The sequence below is a fragment of the Sebastes umbrosus genome, chromosome 18, assembly GCF_015220745.1.
Source record: "Sebastes umbrosus isolate fSebUmb1 chromosome 18, fSebUmb1.pri, whole genome shotgun sequence".
Taxonomy (NCBI): domain Eukaryota; kingdom Metazoa; phylum Chordata; class Actinopteri; order Perciformes; family Sebastidae; genus Sebastes; species Sebastes umbrosus.
The window spans coordinates 23,971,576-23,984,638 of record NC_051286.1 but is presented as its reverse complement, the minus strand read 5'-3'; the positions used below and the strand labels follow the sequence as shown (position 1 = coordinate 23,984,638).

General features: G+C 41.7%; 2 protein-coding genes across 5 annotated transcripts; both read left to right on the top strand.

Annotated features, from left to right (window-relative positions):
• The first annotated feature begins 3,962 nt into the window (after window positions 1-3,962).
• Window positions 3,963-8,036, top strand: LOC119476997 (histone deacetylase 2-like). Of its 2 annotated transcripts, none has more exons than XM_037750744.1 (4): window positions 3,963-4,543; window positions 5,041-5,196; window positions 5,288-5,345; window positions 7,631-8,036. In XM_037750744.1, the coding sequence occupies exons 1-4, from the start codon at window positions 4,438-4,440 to the stop codon at window positions 7,659-7,661; spliced, it is 351 nt and encodes a 116-aa protein (XP_037606672.1). In that variant the 5' UTR covers window positions 3,963-4,437; the 3' UTR covers window positions 7,662-8,036. The 2 variants fall into 2 exon arrangements, with proteins under 2 accessions (XP_037606672.1, XP_037606671.1); XM_037750743.1 differs by having other exon boundaries at window positions 3,970-4,543; window positions 7,628-8,036.
• Window positions 8,037-9,120: 1,084 nt separating this feature from the next.
• Window positions 9,121-11,223, top strand: LOC119476992 (putative leucine-rich repeat-containing protein DDB_G0290503). Of its 3 annotated transcripts, none has more exons than XM_037750735.1 (2): window positions 9,121-10,247; window positions 10,289-11,223. In XM_037750735.1, the coding sequence occupies exons 1-2, from the start codon at window positions 9,299-9,301 to the stop codon at window positions 10,330-10,332; spliced, it is 993 nt and encodes a 330-aa protein (XP_037606663.1). In that variant the 5' UTR covers window positions 9,121-9,298; the 3' UTR covers window positions 10,333-11,223. The 3 variants fall into 3 exon arrangements, with proteins under 3 accessions (XP_037606663.1, XP_037606664.1, XP_037606665.1); XM_037750736.1 differs by having other exon boundaries at window positions 9,123-10,183; window positions 10,255-11,223; XM_037750737.1 differs by having other exon boundaries at window positions 9,128-10,183; window positions 10,303-11,223.
• The last annotated feature ends 1,840 nt before the right edge of the window (window positions 11,224-13,063 follow it).

Genomic DNA, 13,063 nt, shown 5'->3' with positions numbered 1-13,063 from the left:
AAAAATGATGGTACCCCTAGAAAAGATGTAAAATAATGATAATGATAATAATAAAGATCCATCAACTTTGATGGAACTACACTTTTTAAAAGCAAAGTTATTGAATATTTTTTCCCATTCAAAATTCACCAAAATTATGCAAAAGCATATTTTTCCAAACTAAGTGTTGTAGTACAGCTATGAGGAGATCATTGATGTGTGAAGATCATTGATGTGTGAAGTAATGTTGATGGTACTACACTGTTGCACTTTGTAGACGGTCCCTGACCAGTCATTTCACAGCCGGCTGCACATAGAGACCAATGTAATGTGTCCAGCTCGGAGGTTACTAACTCAAGTTACTAACTCGAGGGAACAAATTAATAAAAAAATTCTCAAGGCATGTCATCACATTCTCATGCTGTCACAGTGTGATGTCATCACATTCTCATGACATCACAGTGGGATTGTCATCACATTGTGATGTCATCCCATTCTTATGCCGTCACAGTGTGATGTCATCACATTCTCATGACATCACAGTGGGATGTCATCACATTGTGATGTCATCCCATTCTCATGCCGTCACAGTGTGATGTCATCACATTCTCATAACATCACAGTGGGATTGTCATCACATTGCGATGTCATCACATTCTCATGACATCACAGTGTGATGTCATCAGCCTTCCATTTATGTTGGCTTTGAAGTTTTCATCCTTTGGTGTACGATTCGTATGGATAGACCAACTCATTTAAGTCTCACACACTTGCTGATATTGTTAGCTGACCGGTATTCGGTTGAACATCAACAATCGACGAGGGTGACTGCATCATTTACATTTCATCATGGGACAAACGTTAACCTTACCAAGCTCTTCGAACCTGAAGGCCGAAATAGATGAACTCCTAAAGAGCGAAGAAGCCTGGGCGGCAAAATTCAACGCTATTAAGGAGCTCTCAGAAAACGTTTCCGGGATAGAACAGAGCTGGGAGAGTAAAATACATCAGTTGGAGGACGACAACAAGGTCCTCACGGACAAGTTGGACCTCGCTGAGAACGACAAGAAAATGGAGGCTTTACTCCAGGAGAAGATTAGCCAGTTGGAGACACAGCTCGACCAGAAGAACTCCAAAATCCTAGATCTCAGCAAGCAGACGGTGTGTCTCTCTGAGTGGCTCACTGAGACTAGAAAAAAGCTGTTGGACAAACGAGATGAACTTGGAGACTGCGAAGAAACCTGGGAGGGCAAATACAGGGAACAGAAAATCTATTTCTATAAGGTCCAGGATGAGAAAGACGACTTCTACATGACCACGATCAAACGGATTTCGGGCGACAAGGAGAAACTTCAGGACAAGTTCAACGAGGACCTGGCGGAGAGTGACCAGAGCTGGATAAACGCAGTCAAACGGATGGACGATGAGACGACGCTTCTGGAGGATATCTGTCTGGACATGAAGAAGAAGATGAGAGGATTCTTTTCTTTCAGTAGGACGGAGGATCGAGGGAAATGGTTACAGGAGTTGAAAAGCAAAATGCGTGAGAAGTTGAAGAAAGAGGAGGAGCAGGAAGCTGAGGTGGAACAGAGAGCGCAGCGGGATGAGGCGGAGAAAAAGAAGGAGCCGGAGAAGAAGGAAAAGGGCTTTTTTCGCTGGATTTTACGAAAGAGAAAGAGAAAGAGTGACTGTGCCAATCAGGTAGAAGAGGAGGCTGCTGGCTGTTCAGCTTCTGCAGCCTGTGACAGTCAGGTAGAGGAGGCTGCTGGCTGTTCAGCTTCTGCAGCCTGTGACAGTCAGGTAGAGGAGGCTGCTGGCTGTTCAGCTTCTGCAGCCTGTGACAGTCAGGTAGAGGAGGCTGCTGGCTGTGCAGCTTCTGCAGCCTGTGACAGTCAGGTAGAGGAGGCTGCTGGCTGTTCAGCTTCTGCAGCCTGTGACAGTCAGGTAGAGGAGGCTGCTGGCTGTGCAGCTTAGGTTGGACAACAATAGCTCCCTCTTCCTCCCCCCCCTCTACATCTCCTTCCTTCCTCCACCCCCACCTCCCTCCTCATGTACCTCAGGGGCGACTGTGGCTCAGAGGTAGGTGGAGCAGGTCGTCCACCAATCTGAAGGTCGGTGGTTTCGATCCCTTTGCTCCGGGTCACATGTCGATGTGTCCTTGAGCAAGACACTCAACCCCAAATTGCTCCCGAAGGCTGAGCCATCGGTGTGTGAATGAGTGTTTACGTCCTGATGGGCCAAGTGGGCACCTTGTATGGCCAGCCTCTGCCATCAGTGTGTGAATGTGTGTGTGAACGGGTGAATGCTGACATGTAGTGTAAAGCACTTTGAATGGTCGGAAGACTAGAGAAGTGCTGTAGAAATGCAAGTCCATTTACCATTTACTAACCCTTCCTCTCTCTTCCCCCCCATCACCCCATCACCCTCTAGGTCTCCACCCTCACATCCTGTCAAAGGGATAGTTTGGGTGTTTTGAAGTGGGGTACTTTTACTTGTATTAGGTACTTATCCATAGTAGTTGTGATACTTACAGTGGATGGAGGACCTCGTACACCCCCACTTCAAAACACCCAAACTATCCCTTTGACATTAGGGGCGACATAGTGACTAAGTGATTAGCACTGTAGCCTCATACAGACACCAACAGCTGTCGGGCTGTGTGGACTTTGTATAGTCTGCCTGCGTCTGCGTGGGTTTTCTCCTGGTGCTCAGGTTTCCTCCCACAATATTTGGACACTGTATATATGTGCATATATACAGTAGTTTGAAGAAACACCATCTGCATGTAGTAGATGGTGTAGCTTGGACACATCATCAGTGATGAATGATGATTATATAATGATTATATAATGATTATATATATATATGTATATATATATACAAATAAATGATTAATAAAATAAATAAATAATAAACAGTCAAATACAATTTTGATATGTCTGTCTCTCTGAATAAATGTGTACAATATAAATACAACTGTATGACATTATGGTGGCTATAAAGTAGAAGTACTGGTATCCGTTTAAGTTGTGATTTAAACAACGCTGAAGCCGATCAATAAAATGATCAATGTCACGTAATAAAAGATGTTCCAAATGGTATTTTAGGCGCCGGTTCTGTAATAAACAATGATGTTTTGCAGTAAAAACCATTTAACCTTTATGACTGAGGGGCTCATGATTATTTTTAATATGAGCATTATTAACTTCTAATTAGGATGCACGCGCACATGGACACGCGCGCGGTAGTCTGAAATAAGATAGCAACTAACAGACCGGTGTAAACAGAACCAAGTGACACATCCAACCTGGTGGATTGTCAGTACTAAACTATCTCTAAACTTGATTAAAGGGACAAATTAAAGGGGCAGTGAGCTCAATTTACTTTATTGACTGATTGCTACCAAATTTTCTGTGGCTCATTATTGGACCGAGCTCATCAAAAGTTGCATAAAGCTTGTTGATATCTTATTGCATTTCGAAGATAATAAGTCAACAACCATTTGGCCCATCATCTCGAAACTTGCGAGCTATGTCCACAAGAGTACCTTGAGCGAAAAAGGCTCTTGGCGAACTGCCACTTGCAGCTGTAACTTGTTTGTGTTATTGTGTTACTTTTGGATCTGAACTAACGTGGAGTCCACATCAGCAGCTTAGCTTCCGTGTCGGTACTCCAGGTCTGCTTCTCCAAACTGGGAGCGCGCCGACCACCATCTAAGTTACTGTACGTAATACACTGACTATGGATAAGGGATACAAAACTGAACCGTAAAAAAGAAAATTACAATAATGACGTGCAAACCGAATCGTGGGCTTGTTGAACCATTATTAATTATTTGATGAGGTTCCAGAGACATGTAGGAGGCATTTATCTGAACATAGGCCCATTTGACCATTAAGTACCCTGCTTTATTTCATGTATAAAATCAGTGATATGGCTTCATATAATATAGAAATATAATTTATTACTATCAATCAATCTATGTATATATTTTGGAGTTCAAACACATAGAAAATGGTTATGTTTTTCTTCTCCCTAATGTGCCAAACAAACTGAACTGAAACCATCACCCAAAAACCGCGATACAAACTGAACCTTGGGCTTGTTGAACCGTTGCACCACAAATATATACTGTATTGCTCCACAGACATATAGAAAATAGCATTTTGACGCTCAGACATACATACTTTGACAAAGATTTGAATGCTCCCATTTGAATACATAAGGAACACCTCTGGGAAGCTACATGATATATGAAACTCATCATAATGGACCCGCCCTTTAAATGAAACGGACATGAATGAAACATAAAGAATAAACCTAATTTTCTAACAAATATTCCTGTGTCTATTTAACAATTGATTTCATGCTAGTTATTTAAATGGCTCCAGACTCACCTGAGTGTATCGGCTTTGTGTATGTGATGTGTTCAGGCAGCGACTGTTTGAGAACCTGCGGATGCTGCCTCATGCTCCTGGAGTGCAGATGCAGGCCATCCCGGAGGACGCAATCCCGGACGACACCGTGGACGAGGACACGGAGGATCCTGACAAACGCTTGTCCAGTAAGACTGCTGTTCATTTTCATTCCATATCCCTTCTCTTACACACAGTTAGGATGAGTTGATATACCCATGTTTATTCCTCGTTATGCTCAACTTTGTCACAATAATGTGTTTGTGACAAATACTGGTTATTGCTGACTCTTGAAATAGATGACTTCCTTGATTTCATAATGTGGTAGCATTTACTGTTAGTGAATGATCTATAAAGAAACTATATTCCTGTTAGCATCTGATTGTATAGAAGTCTATGAGAAAATGATCCTACTTCTCACTTGATTTATTACCTCAGTAAACATTGTAAACATGAGTTTATGGTCTGAAGCTTTCCCTACTAGTATCTAAGAAAAGCTGAGCCCCTCCCAGATGTCATCACCCTAAAACAATTTATAAAAACTCAAACTAAATCTTCCAATTTGAATAAAGTAATCCACTGTATTAAATTAGACTTTTTAATTTTGTTGTAGCATCATTCATCAGAGTGTGTTGTGTTCTTGCAGTTCGTGCCACGGACAAGAGGATAGCCTGTGATGAAGAGTTCTCCGACTCTGAGGACGAGGGGGAGGGAGGCAGGAAGAACGTGGCCAATCACAAGAAGGGTGCAAAAAGGCCCCGAGTGGACGAAGACAAGAAGGAAGGAGAGGAGAAGAAGACCGGTGGGTATTCTCAAGTGTGAATGCTTCCACAGTGGTGAAATGACTGATGTTGTTTTTATACATGATTCTTTTGTTCTCCTTCCTATCGCAGAGATAAAAGAGGAAGAGAAAACAAAGGACATCGGCGCTGAGAAGACTGAGTCTAAAAGGTAAGAGGAGCCTCTCTACCAGTATTTGTCCAACAACGTCTTCACACACACTTCCACAAAACATCTTTCTTTTGCGATTCTGTATTTACTCACTACCTCTTCACGTCCAGTTCAGAGCGACTGAATGCTGTTTTAAATTCAGTTAAGTTCTGTGTTTACACCTGTCTGGCAGTGCTTTCACGTGCACTAAAGTAACCCAGTTACTGTCGGCTTTCTGCACTAATGCTTTCTGTAACCAGGGAAGAGGATTAGAGAAACCTTAATGCTGATACTGCATTTTTCTTTGAACGCATATTTTCAATTTGCCCTTTACAAGTTTTTTGATCAGCTTTTCACCAGGGCTGTCAAAGTTAATGCGAACGTGTTAACGCAAATTCATTTTAACGCCGCTAATTTCTTTGATGCATTAACTCAACTTGGGATTTTTAAGTTGCGGCTTAAGTTTTTTTATGCTAAATGCAGTACCTTTGAGGGTTTCTGGACAATATCTGTCATTGTTTTGTGTTGTTAATTGATTTACAATAATAAATATATACATACATTTGCATAAAGCAGCATATTTGTCCACTCCCATGTTGATAAGAGTATTAAATACTTGACAAATCTCCCTTTAAGGTACATTTTGAACAGATAAATAAAATGTGTGATTAATTTGTGGTTCATCACGATTAACTATGGACAATCATGCGATTAATCGTGGTTAAATATTTTAATCGATTGACAGCCCTGCTTTTTACGTGTGCATGACAAAAACAGTTAAAGACGTATCGCTGTGACAGCAGTGCAGCAGGATGAGAGGAAAGATCATTACACGTAGCGTGCATCCTTGTATTCAAGTCTGATAAAAACTCACACAAAGCTAGTATCCCACAGCAGTGCTCTGTGCAAACTATGCACTCTCACTACAGAGCCATGTCCTCATTGCATCAGTCCAAATGTTCTGAAACACACACACAGACACTAAAATAAGGAAAGCAGAATATCTTAATGCAGTTAAAGAAAGTAAGCCCTAGTTCCTAAACAAGGTGTATTGGAAAATCTGACCTGGTGTGTGTAAACGCAGATTTTACAGTAACCAGGTTAGCACAGTATCTAATCTAAGAGTAACCTGGTTTCTTGTGTGCATGTACATCCAGTATACTGTAGGTCTGTCTTGTTTAGCATGCAGTTCTGTACAGCTCTGGATTGGTTTGTAATAAAGTGTGATCCCGCGATTACATACAAAGTCAATGCAAAGACGCAAATAGACGCGAATTCGCACCGGGCAACGCGAATGGTGCGAATGACACAATGCGAACACACGGAATTTGCATATTCCATTCGTGTGACGCTGTGTCGCGAAAGCTTATCAGCGTTGAGATTCTCCTCCTGTCGTCACTGACGTCCTGATGTTGTTAAATCAGAAAAGGAGGAAATAAATCTTGTATGTGTCTGTGGTCACCCCAGAGCTACGAGAGTACATCATATGTGTACGGAGACCGGACCAAACGCTGTGTATAAATGTGTGTGTATAAACCACAGACTCTCTATGGTAGAAACAACAGCGTCGCTGCCGTATTTATGTCTAGATGACTTTATGTTGAGTGTTGATTGAGCAGCTGCATAGCCTGGCACTGATCCATCCAAACTCCATTCAGAAAACAAGCAATTTAAAAGTTGTTTACTTGTCGTCTTGCAGACAGACCTGACAAAGCATCAATTCAGACTTTTTACAAATCTGCATCATTATGTAGTTATTTCGGCATCATTTGATCCGTTTATTGACATTAAATCACAGCACAATCTGTTTATTTTGGGTTCATACCGCAGTAGCGACGTGTGGCTTGCTAGATACAGTCAGTGCAATGGCACTGTATGTGAATACAGCTCTCCGCCGGGTGATGTTATGAACCCAGACACAACGGAGTTTGGTTGTCTGACATATCTGGGACTTCCACAAGCAAAGCAGCAACAGTGGTTATTTCTTCCATGGTCAATGGAGGAAATGGTGGAAAGAAAAGTTGTTGGTAATTATGGACACAAATGATGCCGGTGGTCCGACTTGCGCGAGTAAAGCGAGGCGAAAATTTGCTTGGCTCTTGGTGAGAATGCGACATTAGACTTCCTGAAATCACGTGTGTATGATTAAAATCACACTTCATGAGGAATGCTGTGAAGTTTCATTTGCCTTTTAAATGTTTAATTTGGCCAATCTAATTGTGTTTTTACTTATTCTACATATTGCAGCGCACCTTTTCCCCCGTAATATTTAGAATAAATCTCCAACTCTCATTTTCCTTCAGCAGTGTGAAGACTGAGCAGACCAGCAGTGCCTGAATTCTTCTTCTTCTACTTCCACAAACACACACAAAACTCAACGGTGCTGTCCCCCCCCCCCCCCCCAAGGATCCAACTCTTCACTGAATCACTGTCGGAAGCATTATATTTATTATGACTCTATTTTCTACTTGTAAATCTCTTGTGAATCGTCCCTCCTTGTGCAGCGTATCAGTGGATTCCTTGAATCCAACATGCTAATTATGTCCTTTGATACCCTGAACCGTGTTATTCCAATGTGCTTTATCTTCTGAAGGAAACCTTGACTTAACTTGTGTGTAGGAAACTGTGGGTGAACCTGTAGATGAACCTAGAAAGAGTTCATGTTTAAATTTCAATATTTTGTATTCGTCAATAAAACGTTTATACTGTTTCGCTGAAATGTGTATTACTTGAAATTTGGTGCTAGCTCAGAGGTTTGTGTAATGATTATTATTCAAATGTTTTTATCAGGTTTTCAAACATTTACACATTATACAGTATGCCAACATCTGCATCTGCATCTACCTGAGAGGCTGGCCAACACCAAAATTAATAAATATATAGTAAGAAATATTAGATATAAATGTAAATTATGTCTGCTGTGGATCGGGCGTTTTGAGGAGGAAGAAGATATACACGTAGGCAAAATTGTTGGTACCCTTCCGTTAAAGAAAGAAAAACCCACAATGGTCACTGAAATAACTTGAAACTGACAAAAGTAATAATAAAAATTCACTGAAAATGAACTAATGAAAATCAGCTATTGTTTTTGAATTATGGTTCAACAGAATCATTTTAAAAAACAAACTAATGAAACTGGCCTAGACAAAAATGATGGTACCCCTAGAAAAGATGTAAAATAATGATAATGATAATAATAAAGATCCATCAACTTTGATGGAACTACACTTTTTAAAAGCAAAGTTATTGAATATTTTTTCCCATTCAAAATTCACCAAAATTATGCAAAAGCATATTTTTCCAAACTAAGTGTTGTAGTACAGCTATGAGGAGATCATTGATGTGTGAAGATCATTGATGTGTGAAGTAATGTTGATGGTACTACACTGTTGCACTTTGTAGACGGTCCCTGACCAGTCATTTCACAGCCGGCTGCACATAGAGACCAATGTAATGTGTCCAGCTCGGAGGTTACTAACTCAAGTTACTAACTCGAGGGAACAAATTAATAAAAAAATTCTCAAGGCATGTCATCACATTCTCATGCTGTCACAGTGTGATGTCATCACATTCTCATGACATCACAGTGGGATTGTCATCACATTGTGATGTCATCCCATTCTTATGCCGTCACAGTGTGATGTCATCACATTCTCATGACATCACAGTGGGATGTCATCACATTGTGATGTCATCCCATTCTCATGCCGTCACAGTGTGATGTCATCACATTCTCATGACATCACAGTGGGATTGTCATCACATTGCGATGTCATCACATTCTCATGACATCACAGTGTGATGTCATCAGCCTTCCATTTATGTTGGCTTTGAAGTTTTCATCCTTTGGTGTACGATTCGTATGGATAGACCAACTCATTTAAGTCTCACACACTTGCTGATATTGTTAGCTGACCGGTATTCGGTTGAACATCAACAATCGACGAGGGTGACTGCATCATTTACATTTCATCATGGGACAAACGTTAACCTTACCAAGCTCTTCGAACCTGAAGGCCGAAATAGATGAACTCCTAAAGAGCGAAGAAGCCTGGGCGGCAAAATTCAACGCTATTAAGGAGCTCTCAGAAAACGTTTCCGGGATAGAACAGAGCTGGGAGAGTAAAATACATCAGTTGGAGGACGACAACAAGGTCCTCACGGACAAGTTGGACCTCGCTGAGAACGACAAGAAAATGGAGGCTTTACTCCAGGAGAAGATTAGCCAGTTGGAGACACAGCTCGACCAGAAGAACTCCAAAATCCTAGATCTCAGCAAGCAGACGGTGTGTCTCTCTGAGTGGCTCACTGAGACTAGAAAAAAGCTGTTGGACAAACGAGATGAACTTGGAGACTGCGAAGAAACCTGGGAGGGCAAATACAGGGAACAGAAAATCTATTTCTATAAGGTCCAGGATGAGAAAGACGACTTCTACATGACCACGATCAAACGGATTTCGGGCGACAAGGAGAAACTTCAGGACAAGTTCAACGAGGACCTGGCGGAGAGTGACCAGAGCTGGATAAACGCAGTCAAACGGATGGACGATGAGACGACGCTTCTGGAGGATATCTGTCTGGACATGAAGAAGAAGATGAGAGGATTCTTTTCTTTCAGTAGGACGGAGGATCGAGGGAAATGGTTACAGGAGTTGAAAAGCAAAATGCGTGAGAAGTTGAAGAAAGAGGAGGAGCAGGAAGCTGAGGTGGAACAGAGAGCGCAGCGGGATGAGGCGGAGAAGAAGGAAAAGGGCTTTTTTCGCTGGATGTTACGAAAGAGAAAGAGAAAGAGTGACTGTGCCAATCAGGTAGAAGAGGAGGCTGCTGGCTGTTCAGCTTCTGCAGCCTGTGACAGTCAGGTAGAGGAGGCTGCTGGCTGTTCAGCTTCTGCAGCCTGTGACAGTCAGGTAGAGGAGGCTGCTGGCTTCAGGTAGAGGAGGCTGCTGGCTGTTCAGCTTCTGCAGCCTGTGACAGTCAGGTAGAGGAGGCTGCTGGCTGTGCAGCTTAGGTTGGACAACAATAGCTCCCTCTTCCTCCCCCCCCTCTACATCTCCTTCCTTCCTCCACCCCCACCTCCCTCCTCATGTACCTCAGGGGCGACTGTGGCTCAGAGGTAGGTGGAGCAGGTCGTCCACCAATCTGAAGGTCGGTGGTTTCGATCCCTTTGCTCCGGGTCACATGTCGATGTGTCCTTGAGCAAGACACTCAACCCCAAATTGCTCCCGAAGGCTGAGCCATCGGTGTGTGAATGAGTGTTTACAGTCCTGATGGGCCAAGTGGGCACCTTGTATGGCCAGCCTCTGCCATCAGTGTGTGAATGTGTGTGTGAACGGGTGAATGCTGACATGTAGTGTAAAGCACTTTGAATGGTCGGAAGACTAGAGAAGTGCTGTAGAAATGCAAGTCCATTTACCATTTACTAACCCTTCCTCTCTCTTCCCCCCCATCACCCCATCACCCTCTAGGTCTCCACCCTCACATCCTGTCAAAGGGATAGTTTGGGTGTTTTGAAGTGGGGTACTTTTACTTGTATTAGGTACTTATCCATAGTAGTTGTGATACTTACAGTGGATGGAGGACCTCGTACACCCCCACTTCAAAACACCCAAACTATCCCTTTGACATTAGGGGCGACATAGTGACTAAGTGATTAGCACTGTAGCCTCATACAGACACCAACAGCTGTCGGGCTGTGTGGACTTTGTATAGTCTGCCTGTGTCTGCGTGGGTTTTCTCCTGGTGCTCAGGTTTCCTCCCACAATATTTGGACACTGTATATATGTGCATATATACAGTAGTTTGAAGAAACACCATCTGCATGTAGTAGATGGTGTAGCTTGGACACATCATCAGTGATGAATGATGATTATATAATGATTATATAATGATTATATATATATATATGTATATATATATACAAATAAATGATTAATAAAATAAATAAATAATAACAGTCAAATACAATTTTGATATGTCTGTCTCTCTGAATAAATGTGTACAATATAAATACAACTGTATGACATTATGGTGGCTATAAAGTAGAAGTACTGGTATCCGTTTAAGTTGTGATTTAAACAACGCTGAAGCCGATCAATAAAATGATCAATGTCACGTAATAAAAGATGTTCCAAATGGTATTTTAGGCGCCGGTTCTGTAATAAACAATGATGTTTTGCAGTAAAAACCATTTAACCTTTATGACTGAGGGGCTCATGATTATTTTTAATATGAGCATTATTAACTTCTAATTAGGATGCACGCGCACATGGACACGCGCGCGGTAGTCTGAAATAAGATAGCAACTAACAGACCGGTGTAAACAGAACCAAGTGACACATCCAACCTGGTGGATTGTCAGTACTAAACTATCTCTAAACTTGATTAAAGGGACAAATTAAAGGGGCAGTGAGCTCAATTTACTTTATTGACGATTGCTACCAAATTTTCTGTGGCTCATTATTGGACCGAGCTCATCAAAAGTTGCATAAAGCTTGTTGATATCTTATTGCATTTCGAAGATAATAAGTCAACAACCATTTGGCCCATCATCTCGAAACTTGCGAGCTATGTCCACAAGAGTACCTTGAGCGAAAAAGGCTCTTGGCGAACTGCCACTTGCAGCTGTAACTTGTTTGTGTTATTGTGTTACTTTTGGATCTGAACTAACGTGGAGTCCACATCAGCAGCTTAGCTTCCGTGTCGGTACTCCAGGTCTGCTTCTCCAAACTGGGAGCGCGCCGACCACCATCTAAGTTACTGTACGTAATACACTGACTATGGATAAGGGATACAAAACTGAACCGTAAAAAAGAAAATTACAATAATGACGTGCAAACCGAATCGTGGGCTTGTTGAACCGTTATTAATTATTTGATGAGGTTCCAGAGACATGTAGGAGGCATTTATCTGAACATAGGCCCATTTGACCATTAAGTACCCTGCTTTATTTCATGTATAAAATCAGTGATATGGCTTCATATAATATAGAAATATAATTTGTTACTATCAATCAATCTATGTATATATTTTGGAGTTCAAACACATAGAACATGGTTATGTTTTTCTTCTCCCTAATGTGCCAAACAAACTGAACTGAAACCATCACCCAAAAACCGCGATACAAACTGAACCTTGGGCTTGTTGAACCGTTGCACCACAAATATATACTGTATTGCTCCACAGACATATAGAAAATAGCATTTTGACGCTCAGACATACATACTTTGACAAAGATTTGAATGCTCCCATTTGAATACATAAGGAACACCTCTGGGAAGCTACATGATATATGAAACTCATCATAATGGACCCGCCCTTTAAATGAAACGGACATGAATGAAACATAAAGAATAAACCTAATTTTCTAACAAATATTCCTGTGTCTATTTAACAATTGATTTCATGCTAGTTATTTAAATGGCTCCAGACTCACCTGAGTGTATCGGCTTTGTGTATGTGATGTGTTCAGGCAGCGACTGTTTGAGAACCTGCGGATGCTGCCTCATGCTCCTGGAGTGCAGATGCAGGCCATCCCGGAGGACGCAATCCCGGACGACACCGTGGACGAGGACACGGAGGATCCTGACAAACGCTTGTCCAGTAAGACTGCTGTTCATTTTCATTCCATATCCCTTCTCTTACACACAGTTAGGATGAGTTGATATACCCATGTTTATTCCTCGTTATGCTCAACTTTGTCACAATAATGTGTTTGTGACAAATACTGGTTATTGCTGACT

Excerpts from the sequence above, each read along its gene's own strand:
- LOC119476992 (XM_037750735.1), top strand. The coding sequence starts at position 9,299 with ATGGGACAAACGTTAACCTTACCAAGCTCTTCGAACCTGAAGGCCGAA. Across the intron at positions 10,248-10,288 it reads TCAGGTAGAGGAGGCTGCTG|CCTGTGACAGTCAGGTAGAG; the intron begins GCTTCAGGTAGA and ends CAGCTTCTGCAG.
- LOC119476997 (XM_037750743.1), top strand. The coding sequence starts at position 4,438 with ATGCTGCCTCATGCTCCTGGAGTGCAGATGCAGGCCATCCCGGAGGAC. Across the intron at positions 5,197-5,287 it reads AGGAGAGGAGAAGAAGACCG|AGATAAAAGAGGAAGAGAAA; the intron begins GTGGGTATTCTC and ends TTCCTATCGCAG. Across the intron at positions 5,346-7,627 it reads GAGAAGACTGAGTCTAAAAG|CAGTGTGAAGACTGAGCAGA; the intron begins GTAAGAGGAGCC and ends ATTTTCCTTCAG.